Source organism: Micropterus dolomieu, linkage group LG21 (assembly GCF_021292245.1).
Source record: "Micropterus dolomieu isolate WLL.071019.BEF.003 ecotype Adirondacks linkage group LG21, ASM2129224v1, whole genome shotgun sequence".
In the NCBI taxonomy this organism is placed as follows: Eukaryota; Metazoa; Chordata; class Actinopteri; order Centrarchiformes; family Centrarchidae; genus Micropterus; species Micropterus dolomieu.
The window spans coordinates 11,732,610-11,752,793 of NC_060170.1; the positions used below are offsets into that span (position 1 = coordinate 11,732,610).

The following is a 20,184-nucleotide window of genomic DNA, read 5'->3' on the forward strand; positions in this document are numbered from 1 at the left end:
TGTCTCTCTCTCTCTCTCTCAGGGTTTTTTGCTCATAGGTCTATGAATCGGGAGCTTTCTGACAACAACCAGTCTAGAGGACACAGCAACGCTGGTTCAAGAATACTGTGCCAATTTTTGTACTGTTAAAAAAAGGGGGTTCTTTCTTTTTTTATACCAATCTAATGTTTCTGTTGGGCTCTGCGATTTTGTCTGTAGCAGGTTGGAAATGTTCTGTTCTCTGAAAATCTGTTTTGCTTGTTGATACTTCCAAAAATTATAAATTGATCATTTTGGTTCATAATGTGTGCACCTATTGTAATGACCTGCCTCATTGTGAATGCATGGCCAAGACAAGAATATACTCAAGAAATATAATATACTCTGTGTTATTGTTACAGTTAAAAGGCTTTTATTGAGGTGAAGGGGAAAATGTGTGGCATTGATAACAAACTAAAAGACATTACAGAAGTATGAACTAAGTCAACTTCATGGAAAGAATCAGGGCAGACAAATCAATTTTTTTTGGGTTTTTTTTTATCAAAGATTGTAGTTTCAGGACAAGTTCAAAAGGCAGAGATAAGTGAAAGATGTACAGGCATGCAGATAGAAAAATGAAAAGCTGGTTTTCATTGCAAATACATTTGGCGTGTTGACAGGTTGCCCTGAATTACAAAAAAGCGATTCTGTCACAGTCTCAACAAACACATAGCTCTTCACTGGCAATCCATCAAAATGCATCAGCCTCTGTGCCAGCTCTCTTTTTAGTGGCCTGTCCATTCTCTCATAACATCATAATGTTGTGTGTCCCAGCTGGTTTTGCCCAACCCACAGAGGCTACATAGGAATATGCAGGGCAGCCACTAATGAAGTCTGACCCTGAGTCATTACATATTAAAATTCATTCTAATTCATCTTTAAAAATGTTTGGGGCTCCCAGATTATAATATTATACATTGGTGTGTTGATTATAATAAAAGAAAACATTTGTGTCAAATCATATTCTCATGGTGAAGGGAAATTGTGTTGGAAAATTCCCTTATGAATTATAGATTATTAAATTAGTAGTTTTAAGAGTTCGAGGGTTTGGCATTTTGGGAAATGTGCTTACTCTCTATATTGTGGATTTAAAGGAGGTTATGTGTCGGAATTGTTCTAGGCTGGAAGCAGAGAGTTGCTGCTGCCAGCCATGCAATGGTCTGGCCAGACTAGCTGATTCCAGTCTATGCTAAGCTAACAGACTCTGGGCTGTAGCATCAAGTTTACCATATAAAAGATTTCTTATTTTTCTGTTTTCCCCCGCTATATCTATGTATCAAAACATTGTTAAGCAAAGCAAAAGTATATTTTTTTAGCACCCTGTGCTGCCCTGATCATATCACACATGACAGCTTGACCCATTAAAATTTTTATCAGCATCACAACTCCTGCCTCTTGCCTTACATTACTCTCTGCCTCTGCCTACGTACAGCACATTCATTCATTCTTTTGTGTGTCTGCATGATTTTGCATCACCCTTTCACTGTGACCTGACACCTGCTCAGTAGCATCAGCGTGTGTGTGTGTGTGTGTGCGCGTGCGCCATAGAAATCATCAAGTGTACACATCTAAATGCGAGTGGGTGTAAAACATGCATGTGCTCAGGTGTATGTTTTTACATGTTTATTCTGCTTGTCTGTTACCTTGTCAAACTTGTCTGATTTTGAAGAAAGCATGACTTTGTTGCTCTGTGAGTCACACAAGCCTGCAAATATCATCTTACAGATGGTGTTTTGGTAAGGGGAAACTGCCCACATGGCGCTTAGTTTAGATCTCAGCAGTTCAGTTCCATTGTTGTAAGTTCCAGTGAAGTTTTTCATTCAGGGACAAGAAGCAATCACACTGCTGCTGTGGTCATTTGCTGCTTTCCAATGAGTCAGGGTTGTAATTTGAATATACTTGTGCAGGGGCCACATTGTTTATTGATCACCCACTCTACAGTGACTTGTGGCTTTTCTTGTCAGCTTCTGAGTCTTGTTTGTTCCCTTTCTTAGTCTTTTGATTCAAATTAAAGATAGCATGATTAACGGATTTCAATGTGATTTTCAAACGTCCCTAGAAGCTACCAAGAATATGTTGTTTGTTTGGTTTGTTTGTTTCTTTTTCTGAGTCAACTATTTTTATTGCTGGGAGAAAATGGCTGATTTCCATTGTCCCCACTGTTGTTCATTATGGATGAATGCCTCCTGTGTACAATTTTATGTTTTAACAGATTTAGTTTCATTGGAATGAGAGCCGTCAAGAAAATGCCTGTGATGTAAAATGTGCAACAGGAAAGCAATTAACAGGAATGAAAATATATATAATTTATTCACTCACTCTGATCTTTTCTAAGAATGTATTTTGATTATGTAAATGAGCACTATGATTCTGCTTGATTTTAAAAATAACAAAGGCATATTCTATGTTGTCTCTCATATCCTTTAGGTATGGGGATAAAACGGCAGCATTAAATAAATGCATGGTGATTTTCTGTCTCCTGTTCACATTTGAAAAGCTCTGTCTATTTACCAGCACTGTGTCAGTCGGTGAGACTGTATTGTGAAGTTGTCCGGCCTTTCTCACAGGGCTTTGGATTGTAAAAACATTCTTGAGGGGTTTCTTTTTCTGTGTTTGCGTATTGCTGCTGCTATGAACAACTCTGATCCAATCAGCCTCTGCTATAATGACCTTTGTTGTGTAATTGATTGAGGATATTTCGTTTTAATGCATCAACTGCAAGGACTTTGCTTTTACTTACAAATAAAGAGAAACATTTACAGAATATGTCAACACATTTGTATTGGTTTTTTTCTTGTTTATGTAAGAAAGAATACAGACAGGAAAGGTTTAATCCTGCAGTAGGTTTTTGTTTTGTTTAAGAATTTTAGTTTAAAGGTCAGATTTAGATGTTGATACAGAGTTATCCCATGAAAAACAGAGTTGTAGCAAACAAGCCATTTGCTTCCCTACCGCTTCCTGCCCTCAGTGCTGGTCGTCACGGCTAAGAGTCAGTCAATACAGAGGATGAGATTACTCTTAATGCCATGGCAACTTGTCAACAAAACAAGCCATCCAATCTTTACACAAGGACTCTGATTGGTGACTGTCTGTCACGTAAAGAAGCAGTGGCCTTTCTTATTAGCCGAAAGAGTTTGTCCCTCCTAGTGAGCAAGATAGGTTGCATGAACATGTAGCCTACTGCACAACCCGCTGGGCAAATGCTGTGCATTGATTTTACTCACAGCTCAGATATATATACCACATTGAGTCTAAAAACAAACAAGCAAGAAAAAAAGCTAAAGTGAAAAGGGATTTATTTATTTTTTTCATAAAGGTAGCAAAATATATCTTTCTCAATATCACCATTACTCAGTGTTGAAGTCCCAGTTCATGGGAAGAAGTTTGCCAAGGAGACGATGCTGCCTTCTGTGCTGGAAGACGATGACGCAGAAACAGAAACTGAGAAACTGCAGCTGGGGGAGGTAGGAAGCGTAACATCCAGCCAAGTCTGCAAACGCTTGAGCAAGAGATGTGTGAATACCCAGGTAGGCCAGTAGAGACTTATAGGACTGGCAGCTTTTTATGAAGCCTGTGATTAAATAGGAGAGAGACTTTTGGTGAGAATCCAAAGCATATGATAGACCTCCAAGAGTATATTAGGCTATATAGAGGTCGTAACCACAATTCCATCTCTAGGCACGTCTGAGCACTTTCCTTGCCCTGGGCAAGGAAATACGGGCTCAAAAATACAGACTAAAGACCTGCTCTTTCCTTTTTATGGATTGCCCTTTTGACCTGTGTACTTTCACGAATGCATTTAACAAAGGAGACTTAGAGTCTCACCCTCAAAGCCTGTTTTAATTACACTTTTATGTAGTCTAATCACATTGCTACATGCTCTATGCTCTAATGTGAGGAATACAGTATGAATTCAGTGCACCATTGGATGCAAATTGTCCACACAAAAGGTGCCCTGGAGCATGTGCCGTACCACCAAATAATGGTATTTAAGTAGCCATTTAGCCATGAAAATAATGAGATATGGCATGGCTGACTGAGACATGTAGTGAATATTCCATAGGCCTGGAAATAAATACTCTGTGTCAAGAGGTTAAAGGGAGGTGGGAAGAAAGGAGTAGGAGGGGAGGGAAGTAGTTACAAAGACTAGAAGGAGAGAAGGATACAAGCTTAAAGAGACAAGTTAAAATTGTCCATCGACATTGGTTGCCCTAAGTGTAGGTATCCGTTTTATTCTTCTGGCAGCAGATCCATCTAATCTCCTCACTCAGGCTGCTACCTTTGAGGAGTCACAGTATCTTCCTTTGTCATTCTACACTCAGCAAATAGTGAGCGGAACAGAGGTCGACGTGCGTGGGCCAAAGGACCGTTGCTCAAGCCCTGATGGGAACATGCTAGACGGAGGTGAAAGAGAGGTTGAAGAGGATGAGGAGAAAGAGGAGGAAGAGAATGAAGAGGAGCTGGGAGGAGAGGAGTATGTGATCTCTGATGAGGACTACGACACAGATTTGGAGCTCGGAGGTAGGCTATAGAGAAAGTTGCTTTTGGATAGAGAAGGGGAGAAAAAAGGGCGGGGAAGTTAGATTTAGATTAGATTTTATGATAAAGGCTGTGATGTCCCTCTTGTAAAAAAGTGGGGAAATTGCTTAGTGAGTCATATATTTGAAAAGAACCATTTCACGCTGTTATATTCTGTCTGAAATAATATTTTATACTAGACTCCACCAGTGCAAAGTATTTTGACAGTGAGTCTTAATTAATTTGATCTTGAGCAGAACATGCACTGATAAGGCAAAGCCTTCCTGTTGCTCCATCTGTTAATCTTTTCCCTTTTGCCGTTTCATCTTCTCAATCACTAAATGATTTCAGAAAAACAAAACAAAAAACAAAACAGAAACTCCTTTACTCGCCTGCCCACACATTTGGAGCCCTGTTCTGCATCTTAATGATGTCATCTCAGTCTTTGTGTCAGGCTTCCTTTTCACCAGAAGTGAAAACCATCTGGTATGAATGAGCTCCCCTGACAGGGCGAAATCAGCCACAAGGGAGTTTTCAACATCACACTGAAAAAGTCCTCCTCTGGGTGAAAGCGCCACATCTCTCCTTTTTCAAAGAGGTATTGAGAGTTAACAGTTTAGATAGACACTACAGCTAGTGCCTTTGTTCATGTTTCAGATAAGGAGGAGGCATATGACCCAACCGGGCAGACGTGCTACATGGAGGCATGTGAAACATTACAGGTGGTACCTGCCTCTTACTTCCTGCAACATATGCAAAATAGCGAGATGTGCCTGATGCATCGTGGTCTAGGACCTCAGGTACTTCAATCATAAGTTTGGGGCTGTATGAAAATTATTAGAGGGGAAGGTTTATACATATTTTAAGGGTCTTTTATGCATTTGTTTTCATCCCAAATCTACATTATATTATTATTTTATTCTGTTGTTTTTAATCATTTTAATCCAGATGCAAGGCAAAAATATTTCAGTATTCAAGTCCATCAGCAACCCCTGAGCTGCCATCTGTGGCAGTTCATTCAACTCTCTTAAACAGACAGAGTTTGCAACTAACTGGTGAACATGGTAGCTAAGAGCCAGTTGGCAGAGGCTAAAAAGAGAGCTAAAAGAGAGTGAACATTGGACTTAATAATACTGGACATTCGCCAGTGGGCCAGAAACATGACTTCAAATGAATCAGTATCGTTTAAGCTTTACAGTGTGTAAGAGGATATTTCCTTTTTCTTCACCTGTTTCACTCATCAGATTATTTTCACCTGCGGGAATACTAGAATTTAACCTGCTTTCTTGTAAAAGACTAACAAATGTTTAAACGTCTTTGTCTCTCTATTTCAAATCAGCCCAGACATTTGTTTGGTGAATGACTCATTATTTCAAAGTCACACTCCGCTTCAGGGGGACTGCACTGATCATGACAAAGTCTGGGGAGCACTGTGTTAAGTCCAACACAGCTGAGCTTATAAGACTTTTCTGTCTTTTTCTGCGAACTAGATCATGCATGTACCTTACACAGCACACTATACAAAATTGCGTAAGTCTAGTTCATCATATAGATCTTACCAGCACACATTCAAGTGGAAAGTCCTTCACTTCTCTGAAGAGAAGTAAGGCTGCTGGTATTGATTTACTCAAAAACTGAATGAGAGCTCATTATGCAGATCAAAATTTTTATTTACCTCTGGGGAAAGTGTTCTTTTGATTAAAACCAAAATGAAACCAAATGCTTTTTACCTTTTAAGCCATGTAAAAGTAGCTTTATTATTTGGTAATATTGTGTCTACATGTTTTAGCTCTCATATAATATAATCCAACGTATACACTGGCATATACAGATCAGCAAAGACATAAGCAAATTCTTTATGCAGGTTTAGACCAAACAGGAAAAAATAAAGATGTGTATCTTGTATTTTTAAGTCTTTACTGTCAATCACAGACAGAAGTACAGTAACTAAGTGCGGCTGCTTTAGGTTGTTGATTTAATGTTGTGATAGAAATCTTACAGAAAGATACTCTGTATGCATTAAACCACTCCTCTGATGGAGCTGTTTCTGCTTTCCTTTTTTATGATCAAGTTAACATAAGGCTTCATGCACTCAACTTTCTCATTAGTCGCTAGAAACTATAATTTTCATGTTCTGCGAGCTTCATTTCTGACCCACGCCTCCACACAGCTCCCTTCTGCTTCATTTGTCTCAAACAGGTTTAATATTGCTCTCTCTCTCTGCCCACCTGCATCATGTACTCTTTTAACTGGAATACAGATCAGAAAATATACTGCAGTGAACAAACAGAAGAATTTCACTTTTGGGGGGGGGGATTGGTTGTGTTTTGCAGGGCACCAAAGCACTGGCGGTTCCCCTGGTAACCAACACTTCAATACTGAGGCTGAACCTGCGAGATAATTGGATGGAAGGAATGGGCGGAGCTGCTATAGCTGAGATGTTAAAGGAAAATTGTTACATTACAGGTAGTTTTACTGGGCACTCAAGCATGCACACATTCTCTCTTCCTTTACCCTCAACTCTGTCTCACCTTTTTCTAGCAGACGTGCCAGCCCCACTCCCACTCGTACACATCTCACCCCAATTATATCCCACAGCACAGGATTTAACATCTGGGGTCCTATGTGCAGCTCAAAAACCTATGGGGGATGTATGGAGAATGAGTCCTGTGAGTAATGCAGGCTTGTTGGGATATTATTATTTATTTTTAATAAATCCTTTATTATGCACCACTATTCAACTTTCTGGGGTAATGTGTATTTTGCTGATGCTGCAGAGGACATTAGCCAGCACAGAATTTTAAAGTAGACCTATTTTTCTGATTTTGACTGAATGAATACAGAATTAACGTTATTGCCATTACAACAAAATTGTTAGGAACTTACTTTGTTCAGTGCATAGAGCAAAAAGATGAGCAAGAGAACATTGAAGACAACTAAAAACACCAACAGTAACAGGACTAAAGCCACGCTAGCGACAGTGCTTTAAACTAAATGCTTGTGACAGTATGCTAATATGCTGCCAGTGACATGCTAACTGATGCTGCTGTTTAGCAGGAATGATGTTTAGCTTGATCACCATCTTAGTTTAACACTGACACTTGCTAATTAGCACTAAACACAAAGTACAGCTGAGTCATTACTTTTGCCATTATAAATCAAATTTTTATAACCATTCTATGTACATAACCTAAGAGATTACAACTGATCCTGCAGTGGGGCATGAACGTCTTTAACAAAATTTATGGCAAGCCATTTGTCGAAAAACATTTCACTAAACAACAAATATCGACCTGATGGTAGCATTAGGATTCTTTGTTTAGGAACAGTAATGCCTGTACAAAATTTCATGGCAATCCATCCAATAGTTGTTGAGACCAACATTGCCATCCACTGAGCTATGTCACTAGCGTGGCTAAAATCAGCATGTATGACCTTAAAATTCCAAAGACTTTCCATTCAAGAGTCAGATAGCCTCATGGAAAGTACTCCTTTTGAACCACTCAGATTAGAAAAGAAGTTGTCCATATCTCCTTGCAGAGGGCCTTTACTCAAAAAAGGGAAGCTGGTAAGAATTATAACTAAAAATGTTCAGAACTATTGGTCACTCCTCACTCAGTTTCTTGTCGACCTTGAAACTGAGTGAGGCAGGACCAATAGTTTTGGATGCAGTCTTTTTTGTGAAACACTCTTCAGCATTATACAGACCGCCAAATCAAACAGTAAGCAAGACAGTTAATAGAGAACATCTACTGAATTGTCAAAAAACTCTACTTCATCTTTTTGGACCTTTTTTGTGATGGGAAATGCATTAGCATTTTACCTGTGTATTTGTGTGTCAATCCCAGAGGTGGACCTTTCCGACAACAATCTTGGGGATTATGGGGCCAGAGCCATAGCTGGTATGCTTAAGGAGAACATCACACTGGTGTCACTCAATCTGTCAGGAAACCATTTCACAGACCGGTCTGCTGAATACTTTGGCCCAGCACTGATCACCAACACCAAGCTACAGCACCTCGACCTCAGCCACAACGCTCTAGGAGAGCGTGCAGGTAGCACAGTGTTTAGTTATACATAGTAAAGGTCTCATATCTTCTGTGAGGCCTTAGACTTTATAAGAATGAAACTGATATATGGCTCCCATTTTTATTAAGTTGACATTAAAGATTTACACTGGAGATACATATTTCCACATATTTCCATGAGCAGCACGGATAACTGAACTTGCATACATTTTCAAAGGACATTAAAGAGGTGTCCGTATTTTTTTTATTGGACTATGTAAAAAAAAAAAAAAGAAAAAAGAATAAAAAAAAAAGAAAAGAAAAATTAATTCTGATATTTGCACTACATGATAAAAAGTACATGGACAGCTGAACAAAGCATGTGAACACTCAGAATGCACAACCCATATAATTGATTTTTGAACATTTCATTCCAAAACCACTGGCATTAGTGGTCATGTTATGCTCATTTTCAGGCTCATCATTTTATATAGGGGTTTTACCAGAACAGGTTTATATGGTTTCATTTTCACACCATATTTTTGTCATACTGCACTTTGCTGCAGCTCCTCTTTTCAGCGTGTGTGTTAAACAGTCTGTTTAAGCTAGGGAGTGATGCATCTCACCTCTTCAAGGTCTTTGTTGGGAGTTGCACTTGTGCAGTACTTAGTTGAGGACTGCTAGTCAATCAGAAGAAGGGTAGGGTGGGTCCTGTAAAGCCGGTAAACACGGCTTCGGTTCAGCTGTACATGTTCCCCTTACCAGCTTAGCAACATGGACTGGAGCAAGAGTTTCAGAGTGGTGAGTTATTAATCTGTAACAAATAAAGTTTTAACTGTGCACTGTCTCCACATCACGACAACAACTTTATGTCCATTGACTGCCTGGAGGAAAGCTAATGTTTGGAAGGGAGAGGAGAGGGTGCAGGCAGACGTCTTGTCACTGTGTGGTGCAGCTCAGAGTGTTTTTCCACCGGTGTTTTTTGACTGATTAGCCGCTAGGCGAGCATTATGACACGAGTTTTCTTGTGAGGTCACAAGAAAGCGATAGAAAAGGTTGGACTACAATTGAGCTGTTTTCAGGCTGTTCAGAGCAGTTATTCCTCATCTACTGGGGTGGACTTTGGCCTTTTTTACTTTGCAAACCTATTACATGCACAAAAAGATATACAACTCAATAAAGGGAATAAGCCAAAGAGCATAATATGACCTCTTTAAGATGCTGCTAAAACAGCCTCCACTCTTCTGGTTTCAGTTGCAAGAGCATTAGTGTGGTTTGCACACAGCAATAAAGAAGTTCACATACTTTTGGCCATATAGTATAGTATCTAATATCTCAGAATTAATCTTGTAATTAATCTTAAATCTCAAATATTTATTTCACATGGCCATAATTCAGAAAGTTTCTATTTATTGAATATGGCTGTTCAATGAACAAAATAGTAAATTTCAGAATAACATAATCACATTACATTTAGATGCATTTTTATCCAGAGCGACTTAGAATTGCTATATATGTCAGAGGTCGCACGCCTCTGGAGCAACAATGGGTTACATGTCTTGCTCAGGGACACAATGGTGGATGGGTCACAGTGGGAATCAAACCCAGGTCTCTCACACCAAAGACATGTGTCTTATCTATTGGGCCATCACCACCCATATCCACATCATCTTTTAATTGCCATGGCTGACGTCATTACAATACTATTTTACTTATATGGCCATTGCACATAAATGAATTACTATTTAAAGCTACATGTTTTTGTGGAAAGCAGCTGTGTAAGTGAATGCAAAGTCCTTTTTGTCTCTCTTATTGAATGATTATTAAAAATATAGGAAAGCCTTATAAATTGACCAGTTACCGTGATGAGTGCAGACACGTGTTTACTGGTATATATCATTAGATTTTAGGAAAACCATTATCATAAAACCAGTAACCAGCTTGGTGTAATGGACTTATCTCTGAGGAGTCATAGGAGAGCAGCAGAATGTGGCATTCAAAGGTCAAGAACATTTTGCCTTCATTAAAACGTCTTTCAATTATAATGTAGATGAGCTTTATGACAGGCGCCTTGTGGAAGAATGGCAGACCAGGTTGCACTGAGCATCTGATGTAGGTAATTGAAAATAAATCTGCCTGTGGAAAAGGGGACACCACCATGTCTCATTGTCATGCATGTGGCTATGATTCATTCCCACATATTCAATTCTATTTTCTCCACTGCTAAAATATCAAAGGACATCCTCATTTGTTTTGAGTGCACTCTTCCATACAGTAAGTCCCTGAGAGAAAGGATACCAATCAAACACTCTGACATTCATGCTATGGTGTTATTGCTTTTTCAACCAAGCACAGTAAGAGTGTCTATTTTTTATGATTATGAACCGCAGAGTGCCATGCACTTTCTTATCCTTGTGATAAAGTGGGTGAGGTGATAATGGGGAGCTTTCTCTTTGGGATCTCTGCCTTTCTGGCTCTTACTCACTAGTGCTTTTAGGCCATAACACACAATAACATCATCTAAATGGAATCTACTGGAGATGAGTGGCTCCCAGAGATTGTAGAAGTGAGTGTTTGATTTTAATAAGTACGTCTGATTGTGCTATCTTACCACACAATATCTGCTATCTGAGTTTTTATCCCCCCCCAAAAAACCATAACTAAGTCCCTGAGAAACTGTCACAAACTCTTGCAAACTGACTGATAGCCACGATAATTTTCTTATTTTTTCCCCTATCCTTAGGGCAAAACCTGGGAGACTCTCTGTCAGAGAACACAGGGTTGCGATCACTAAGTCTGGCCTGGAACTGCATCCGAGGGAGAGGAGCTGTGATGTTGGCTAATGGACTCGGGGTAATACTGAAAACTCATGCAAGACAAAACAAGATATGAAGTTAATACAGTGAATGGTGATGACCAGGACACATTTTTGCTATTATATGAAGCCATTAAATAAAGAATCATACAAGTCAGCCACAGAATCATCAGGGAGGTTGGACACTGATGTTGGGCGGTAAGGCCTGGCTCACACTCCAATGCATCCCAGCAGATGGAGTTGAGTTCAGCATTCTATACAGGCCAGTCAAGTCCTTCAACACCAAACTCAGAAAACCATTTGTTTATGGACCTGGCTTTGTGCAGGTCATGGTATTTTCAAGCGAAAGTGAACTGTGCATTAAAATTTGTCCTTGGCACTGATATGGGTTTTTTATGCTGATGCCAATATTAAAGTGAATAAGACACAATTTATGAGGTAATATTTTGATTTTGAAAATTATTTGGATAGTAGAAACCTTTCCTGTATAAACTACACTTAGAACAGGCTGATACTGAAAGCTGTTCTGTATGTGGGCTATATTAGATTACAGTCTCTACAACGGAACATGTAAACAATTGCACATCAATAAATATTTGCTGCTAGAACGTGCAATTTTTTCAGCCATCTGTAAATGGAGAGTGAGAGAGAATAAGCATGTGTATTTTACCTTACACATAATCTGCTGTAATGGCTGCTTTCAATGTAGCATAGTTTATCTCTTTACCAGCAATGTTTTCTGTCATCTGGCTTTAAACATACCGTTTATGATACAGTGCTGTTGAATGCATCTAATACTACATGACTGTCCACAACAAGGACTTGCAACTTGATTTCAGTCAACTACAGTATAACTAAAACGTTTCACATTTGAAAGAGGTGCTAGATAACTAAAGCCATGTTAGATACTTCTTCAGCTCACATTTATTTACATGACAACACTGGTTTAATCATTGTTTCAGTGGTGTATAAAGACCTAACATAATGAATCGTTATATTTTGATTACCTTAGAATGAGTAATTTCTATCTACATTCCACTTACGTGGAAGTAGATATGTTGCGATGCCATGTTTTTACAGTAGCCCAAACAGACAAACGGCTCTACAGAGTGCATTTTATTACTACGTTGAATACGTATGAAGAAAAAGAATAAGTAGTAGTGGTTGCAATCAGGTTGCAATTCACAACCCTCACCACTAGATGCCACTAAAACTTACACACTGAACCTTTAAGCCTTTTTTTTTACATGCCTCCAAACTCTTTTGATTAGGTGTATCACTATTACACTGCTTTGGTATGTGGAGAAATTCAAAGCTCGACAGGCTTGGCATGCCTAGTTGCACAGCTATGAGCAGCCATTGTTTGGGGACGGGGTTTAGCAAATGGTCAATTGCTGAAAATGAAAATGCCATGCGGGCTTTCCCAAAACAGAATTAGAAAGTTAGTAAAGTGACATATTCTGGTTATACTGTTTTGAATTTGCAAACAAATATTTTAAGTTTAATAAACTGATTCAGTTATGCAGACTGATGGCTGCTACTAGAGGAAGATGCTGGATATCATAATCTGGCTAACTTAGTTATGTTTTCTGAAAGAACCCCCTGGTCAGGGATTCATTTAGTATCTCACAGCAGGAGAGTCAGTGTAGAAGCAGTTTTTCCTTCCCTAACTTAATGATCAAGATGGTCAAGAGGACCCTAATCACCGACAGGTTTGATTGATTCAGGTCTTGAGTGGCTTATTATTACTGCTGCTCTCTCACTTTAAATAAAGATGTTTCTTTGTGCCTCAGTTAATTTTGTTAGAGAACTTGTTCAGGCTTTATATTGCATTTGAAATCTTACTTTACCAAAGACCTTTTCTCTTTTCTGTTTTTAGGGAAACATTTTCCTTAGAACAGTGGATCTGTCATTTAATGGTTTTGGTAAAGAAGGAGCCATTGCTTTAGGAGAGGCTCTGAAAGAGAACTCTGTTTTGGAGGAGTTGAATGTGAGGTATGAGCCTTTGACAGACTGCTACCATAAACAAAATTCCAGTAATTCAGTATCTTCTGCCTCTCATTTATTTTCTCAAGCTTAACAAAGCTTGGCTCAAAAATTTCCAGACATTTGTGCTACATGGATGAATAATGCCATTTTAAAAATAACACTTTATGATTGCTTACCTCACGCTCCAACACACTTTTTTTTGTTTGTTTTCTGCATTTCTTTTCTCACCACAGTAACAACCGAATACCCCCTGAAGGAGCGATTCGCCTAGCCATGGGCCTCAAAGTAAACAAGACAATCAAATCCCTGAATGTAAGCTGTTGAAATTAGATTGTGTTCTAGCTTCAAAAGCAGTGGGGGGCGTCAGTGGATAAAATGGGATAAGTAAATGGATCACTGTACTTTGTTTTAATGTCAACACCTAAGCAGAGTTCTCAGGGACTTATCTTAACTGCCTGAAATGATTAAAAAGAAGTTATGAAGACTTACACTAACAGCCTGAGATGCTAATCCAATTTGCATGTGCATTAATAGTGTTAATTAACAATACACTTATTTGCTTTCTAAAATACACTTACATTCCAGAGGTCGGATGAGAAGACGAATACCATTTTCATGTAAATATGAAGCTATTGCAAGTTAGCTTACCTTAGCATAAATATTGGAAACAAGGGGAAACAGCTTGCCTGAATCTGTTCAACCATTTAAAAATCCCCCACCAGCACCAAAGCTCACTAATAAACACATTAGATTTTGTTTGTTTAAACTGTACAAAAACTGAACTGTAAAAATTTATGTGGATAATGTGCTGTGCTATTTCTTGGCTCCAACTAGTTCGTATGCAGCCAGTGAAGACTCCAGGAAGTTCTTGTCCCAGTCAAAATGTAGTTCAGCACGTAATCCCCTCAGAACACAGAATTTTCAGTTTAATGTGGTGTTTGTGAGCTTGTTAGGTGGATTTTGTTACCACTCGACAGAGCCAGGCTAACTGTTTCCTGTCTTTGTGATAAACTAAGCTAAGCCGCTGCCGGTTATAGGCTTTTTTTCACACCAAGGACCCCTAAACTGACACAAATTAGAACACAGACCCCTAATTGATAAGATTTTGTCTAAGTATCTTCCATCTGATAGGATTTTTGCTTTTAGATGTTTTATTACAGAAAGTGTATGAAACCCAAGACCCAAATACTCACACATTCTGTCATTGTGTTACTTATGGATGAAATTTTTAATGAAAATAAATGATTCCCCTTTTTGCTGAGGAACCCTTACACCCCTGCGTGTCCTATGACACCACTTTGAGAACTGCTGTAATAGACAAATATGAAGGAAGCATTGATTTTTGTATCTGACTTTTCACCAGAAAGCCAATAAGTGTATTTCCCAAAATGCTGAACTATTCCTTTACACACTGGTACATCCAATAGATGGATTAGTTTAAGACACTGCAACATATGGGAATTAATTTTAAAATGCAATAATAGTTTTAACAATTTATGTCATCACCTGCATCACCAAAACCAGAGTAAAGACCCCAATCTGTGGCATTATTGCCATATTCCTTCATTGTCTTTGACCAGATTTGCAAGAACCCCATCCAGAATGTGGGGTGCTATGGGATCCTCAAGTCGATACAGGGAAACCCAGATTCGGCTATGGAGGCATTAGACTTTTCGGTAATTCACACATATTCCACCTCTGACATTTTCTGCAAATTGTCTCACCTTTGAATATATTCACTCACTTCTCTGTGCATCACTCTCTCTAGGACATCACATTGAACCGGGATTTTGAAGACTTGTATACGGCAGTGAAAGAAATATTCCCTGCGCTTACAGTAAATCACGGGGACAAATTTGGCACATTCAGAAAAGCAAAAGCTTGAAAATTGTTTTTGTGTAGATTGTGTAAAAAAAAGGGTAATTGCTGTACTTTTATGCCAGAAAATATGGAAGGAGTCTTATCAAAGCCCTGTGGACCTTTTTAATTGACAGATTAACCAAAGGATGAATGCAAGAATATTATTTTTTAAAAGATGTATTTTTTTTTAAAGCGCATTGAGAGAATATTCCTCTGAATGACGTGTTTAGATAACATAAAACTTGTTGAATACCCAATCAATTGAAAATAAAGATTATTCAAACATAATTTGGTAATTTTCCAAAAGAAATACAGTGGGCCTACATACACCACATACTGTGTGTGTGCTTGAAATATAGCGCTGTTAAAGTCATTGAACACAGGGAATACAATATAATACAGGTATTGAGTCTTTTTAGGTATGATCTGATTTGATGTTATATAATGTCAGTGGGTAGAATGATGGAGAGGATCGGAGAGCACTGCATTGTGTATGAAAAGAGGTGAAAGTGGGTTGCACAAAGGATTTAAGTACTGCATGACTAGTCTAATAGAGAAACTAGCTTTGAAAGACCAGGTCCACTATTAGATAAGAGTCCTGTTTACTGCAACTGAACTCAAACAGAGATACAGTAAGCTGTCATTTGGAGACATGTATCCCTCCCATACAACCCTAAAAATGATCTCCAACCCAGTAATTTTATTTCATATTAATTATAAAAACACCAATAATATCTAGTCATACTGCATGTGTATTTGTTTAAAATCTTACAGTGTAATACTTTGTTAGGCCTATTTATAAACTTTAAATGCAGGGATGGAAGGTGGCTCAACATTTAGTGTAGTAGTACTGTTTTTAAGTACAATGTTAAACCAAAGGTTAAAGTCAAGGGCAACTGGACTTGGTTGAAGATACTGGAAGATGTTTCATCCCTCATCCAAAGGACTTCTTCAGTTCTGACTGACTGGCAGGGAAAGTCAGCTATTTAACCTCAGTTGGTCAGGGTCATCGATACTGCTGGTTCGTTAGTGTTCCTGGTTGCTGTGACGACAGTCGTTACAGTCGTTACAATGTTTAAGTACTTAATATACTTTCATTGCTCATTCATACATTGTGATATGTTCCATGCAATATTGTTTAATTACCTTTATCTGATGTCTGTAGTGGTTATTCCTTTGCAGAGAAAGAATAAGGATTGTTTTTTTTATTAAACTGGATCAGCTGCTAAACTAATGTTACAAGTATTCAGATATTAAATGCAGTGATTGAGTTTAACTCTTTCAAAGGGCTCAAACTTTATGCTGAACGTGGTATTTTAGTTAGGCTATTTATAATGGATGTTTACAAAGATTTTATTACTAGTGTTATTATTTGGTTTTAATTTGTCATAAATGACACATACACAATATCCAAGAAAAAATACAGATACACAGATATCCAAAGCAGTAAGAAGCCTTTGAAATATGAATAGCCTATGCGAAGAATTATTGTTATTATATTATTATGATAAAATAAAAGATTTCCAGCCAAACCTCAATGTTACAAAGTTTCTCAGAAAGGAGCACTCAACTTATCAGGTCTGATCGATTGTGCGTATTGATCACTGCGGACTGCGTCACTGAGTCACGCGTGTTTTTAAATCTCCGGCGGGCTACTGAGCAGGTTTAGTAGAATTAGCCGTCAAAACACAACAGTTGGGGAGGTAAACATTAACCAGAGCCGTGTGTTTGCGTGTCAAAGGAAGGTTTCACTGTAGAGGGGAACATGACGGCGGCTAGTTCTGCATGGTGTAAAGGACAGATGTTGTGCAGGTATTCTGTGAATCTGCACCAAGCGACCAGGTAAACACGTTTTACTATCCATGTAATAGCCTATAAATAGATTAGGCACTTGTTTAAAAGCCTATGTGACGTTATGTATGGATTACCTGGAAGCTAACAGTATAATTTGAGATTTCCTTTGGCTAAACCTGAGAGCATGCAATCGTCTGGCGTTTATCTATCTAAGTGTAACTCTCAGACTGAAACTAATTAAACATACTTTTTACATTTACATACATTGTTTTTATGTTAACGTACCATTAAACCAAACTTTGATCCCCTTTTAAGCCAGCATTTTGTGAACTTGGTGACTATATATGTGTTTCTTCACTCAGCTTTAACAATATCTTTGCTGAGGTGAGTGAATGTGCACGTGTATTACATTATGTTCTAGTAATACTTTTTTATTTAAGACACCAGGATCATTATTAACACGACCATCAGACAGTTTTCCAAACCTGATTTAATCATTTGCTGCACCTCTGAACTTTGTCCTGTAAAGCCACACCAACCACTTGTTAACAGCCTATCTGTGCCTCCACACTGTGTGCATTGAATCTGTGGCTGGCTGTGTTCAAAAGAAAGTTTTGTTTTGGCTTGAATGCTACTTTGTTATTTATGAGGGGGAGCCATGGGAAATGCATTACTAATTATAGTTCCCAATTAAAGCCATTGGCCCATGAGGTTATTAAAAGAGAAGTCCCACTGACCTTGAAAGTTTTTGAAAGGATTTCAGAATAATAAAATAAAGCCTTAGAAAAGTGTTTGTGTATTAACAGACGGCCTTGAAAGTGCTCCAAATAAGTAAACATATGCGCAATATGGCTCCCTAATCCCTAAGTGGGCATGTACCAACTATTCTCTTTAGGCTGTTCTTGGTTTAGCACTTCACATCATGTGACAAATCCTGAAATTGAGGTTAATGTTGACATTTAAGCAGCTTTAACATGGTTTCAGAGTTATGATGAAATTTTTTGTTTATAAAAAGCTATGAAAGTCATTAAAACATCCTTGGATTTGAGGTCCAATGTGGGAGCTCTGCTTAATAGACATACTAAAGTAGCTGGTGAAGCTGTTGACACTGTCCCTTCTGATTTCATGGGGAAAAAATTATTACATTTTTGCTTATAAGTTTTTTTTGTTTTTATGTTTTTACGTAAGGCAGTGGCTTTCCTTTTTTTAGCCACGGTTTCACACGCATGTATTGAAATGACAAGCTATATGTAACACAGTTAAAATGAACAATAATATCTTTGGCATGTGTTTTGGGATTTTGAGCCATAAATAAATATACTTTTACCTTGATATAGTAGTAGTATTACTGTTTAGAATGTTCCCTTTTTGCTTTCATGCCATTATTATAGTCCTTTCCGGCTAGCTTTTTTGGAACAGCCTGAACACACGACAGACTCACGTCTTACTCCTCTGTTCTCTGTCTTTGAGAGACAGTTATTCATGTTGAAATACTGATTGGAGCCTCTTAGATTGTAACAATAGTTCTTAAAGTGAGTGATATTCCCATTTTAACGACTCCAGAGTGGGTGAAAAGAAGTTTTATGCTGAAGACACAAGCTATGGCATTCAGCCCCCTCACTCATACAGTATATTCAAAGAATATCAAAGAATATTAGCATGACTATCTTTTAACCCATATGTCACGCACATCTCCATGTTCCTTTTAAGTTTGTCAAATTTTTTTTTATATCGATAACTTCTCTGTTTTATGTCGTTGCTTTGAGCCTTTGTGAAACTTTCTTTCTTCTTTGTTTCTGTGTAGGAGGTTTTCAGAGAGTAGCGACAAAGGCTGGTTCCGTTCCTTATTTGTGCACAAAGTCGATGCCAGGAAAGATGCCCACTCCAACCTGCTGTCGAAGAAAGAGACCAGCAACCTGTATAAAATTCAATGTAGGCATAAGAGCTTTTACTTACTTACGAGTGAAGGTTTATTTTCTTTAAGCGTGTGGTTGCAGAGGGCCAAACACAAGAGAATTTGATACAGTTACATTATATTATAATGAAATGGATTGTGTTTTGAGTCTCAACAATCTATCATCCATTTGTCTCTGCAGAACAGCTAAATAACAGCTAAATAAATCATGGTGATTAAATTCAATCCACGCTGGCCTCAGTGACCTCAGAGAAGGCTGAAAGTTGCATGGGCTGCAAAGGGCTGGACTGTATAATATTGTGTAACAAGTCATCACACATGTGCAACATATATTCAGCAATGAGTTATTCTATAATAATGTTGTGTGTCAAGTCTGGAAATATTTTTTAAGAGACATCAGAACAATTTGTCTGGTTTTCTTTTGAGCCTGTGGTGATAACTGTGTCTGTCTCTTGTAGAGAAATCTCTCATTCTCCCCAGGCTTTGATCTTTTTTTGCCACGTACATCTCACCATGTAGGGATTTCAATTTGAACACTCTATCAGCCATAGCCTATAACCTACTGAAAGCGAATCAGTTTTGTATATAGAAGTCTTTGCTGAACCGAAGTGTGAAATTACTTTGTTGAAGAATTTGATTGTTGCTTGTATTTTAAAAAACACCCATTCCTGATAAGTCTGTCTCTCTTTCTTTTCTTTTTTTCCTTTCTTTTCAGTTCACAACGTCAAACCAGAGTGCCTGGAAGCATACAACAGTCTAGAGTGAGCATGTTCACTGCTTTAAAACATTCCCTGCATTAACTCCACCAATCAAGTTATATTTTCAATCCTTGGCTTGTTTCATTAGGCTTCTGTCAATAGTAAAAAAAAAATTTAAAACGTATAGAATATATTTCCACGCAGTCTAGTAGACAAATCAGGTAAGTTATGCTTTGAGTCATAGAGCAGCTAATTAGATTTTGTTGATGATATAATTTTAGAGTTGCCCATATTCACAAGATGGACTTTATTCCATGGTATTCTTGCAGAATCATAAAAGTAATTTAGCGTAAAATTGAAGTAATAGAATTAATGTCCTTAGGTGTATCACATTTGGATAATTGTGGACTTGATGCTCTCTGAGTGCCCTCTAGTTGGTCATTGTGGGGAAGTGACAGTATAACTGTTGGCACATTCGCACAATCAGTGTGTGTGAAGAGATTTTATTTTATGCTGACCTCAGGGCTGAGGTGCAAAACAGGCTCCATCGGGACCCGGACTACCCATGTG

The 20,184-nt window shown here is 38.2% G+C and overlaps 3 protein-coding genes across 4 annotated transcripts in view; all 3 read left to right on the plus strand.

Moving 5' to 3' along the window:
• The window catches only part of nos1 (nitric oxide synthase 1 (neuronal)), a 38,170-nt gene extending 35,388 nt beyond the window's left edge, over positions 1-2,782 (plus strand). For both annotated transcript variants that reach the window (XM_046035472.1, XM_046035471.1), the window contains one exon: positions 23-2,782. In XM_046035472.1, coding sequence (XP_045891428.1) covers positions 23-38 — 16 coding nt within the window. In that variant the 3' untranslated portion in view covers positions 39-2,782. The remainder of the gene's footprint in view (positions 1-22) is intronic.
• Positions 1,744-15,271, plus strand: lrrc74b (leucine rich repeat containing 74B). The gene is made up of 11 exons (XM_046034127.1): positions 1,744-1,754; positions 3,374-3,482; positions 4,341-4,539; positions 5,194-5,336; positions 6,870-7,002; positions 8,385-8,591; positions 11,287-11,396; positions 13,238-13,353; positions 13,581-13,659; positions 14,928-15,023; positions 15,116-15,271. Exons 1-11 carry the CDS (start codon positions 1,744-1,746, stop codon positions 15,230-15,232), a joined length of 1,320 nt encoding a protein of 439 aa, XP_045890083.1. The 3' UTR covers positions 15,233-15,271.
• A 1,549-nt stretch (positions 15,272-16,820) lies between these two features.
• nipsnap1 (nipsnap homolog 1 (C. elegans)) overlaps positions 16,821-20,184 on the plus strand; it is a 9,689-nt gene continuing 6,325 nt past the window's right edge. The window contains exons 1-3 of the mRNA XM_046035276.1: positions 16,821-17,049; positions 18,806-18,933; positions 19,632-19,677. Coding sequence (XP_045891232.1) covers positions 16,973-17,049; positions 18,806-18,933; positions 19,632-19,677 — 251 coding nt within the window. The 5' untranslated portion in view covers positions 16,821-16,972. The remainder of the gene's footprint in view (positions 17,050-18,805; positions 18,934-19,631; positions 19,678-20,184) is intronic.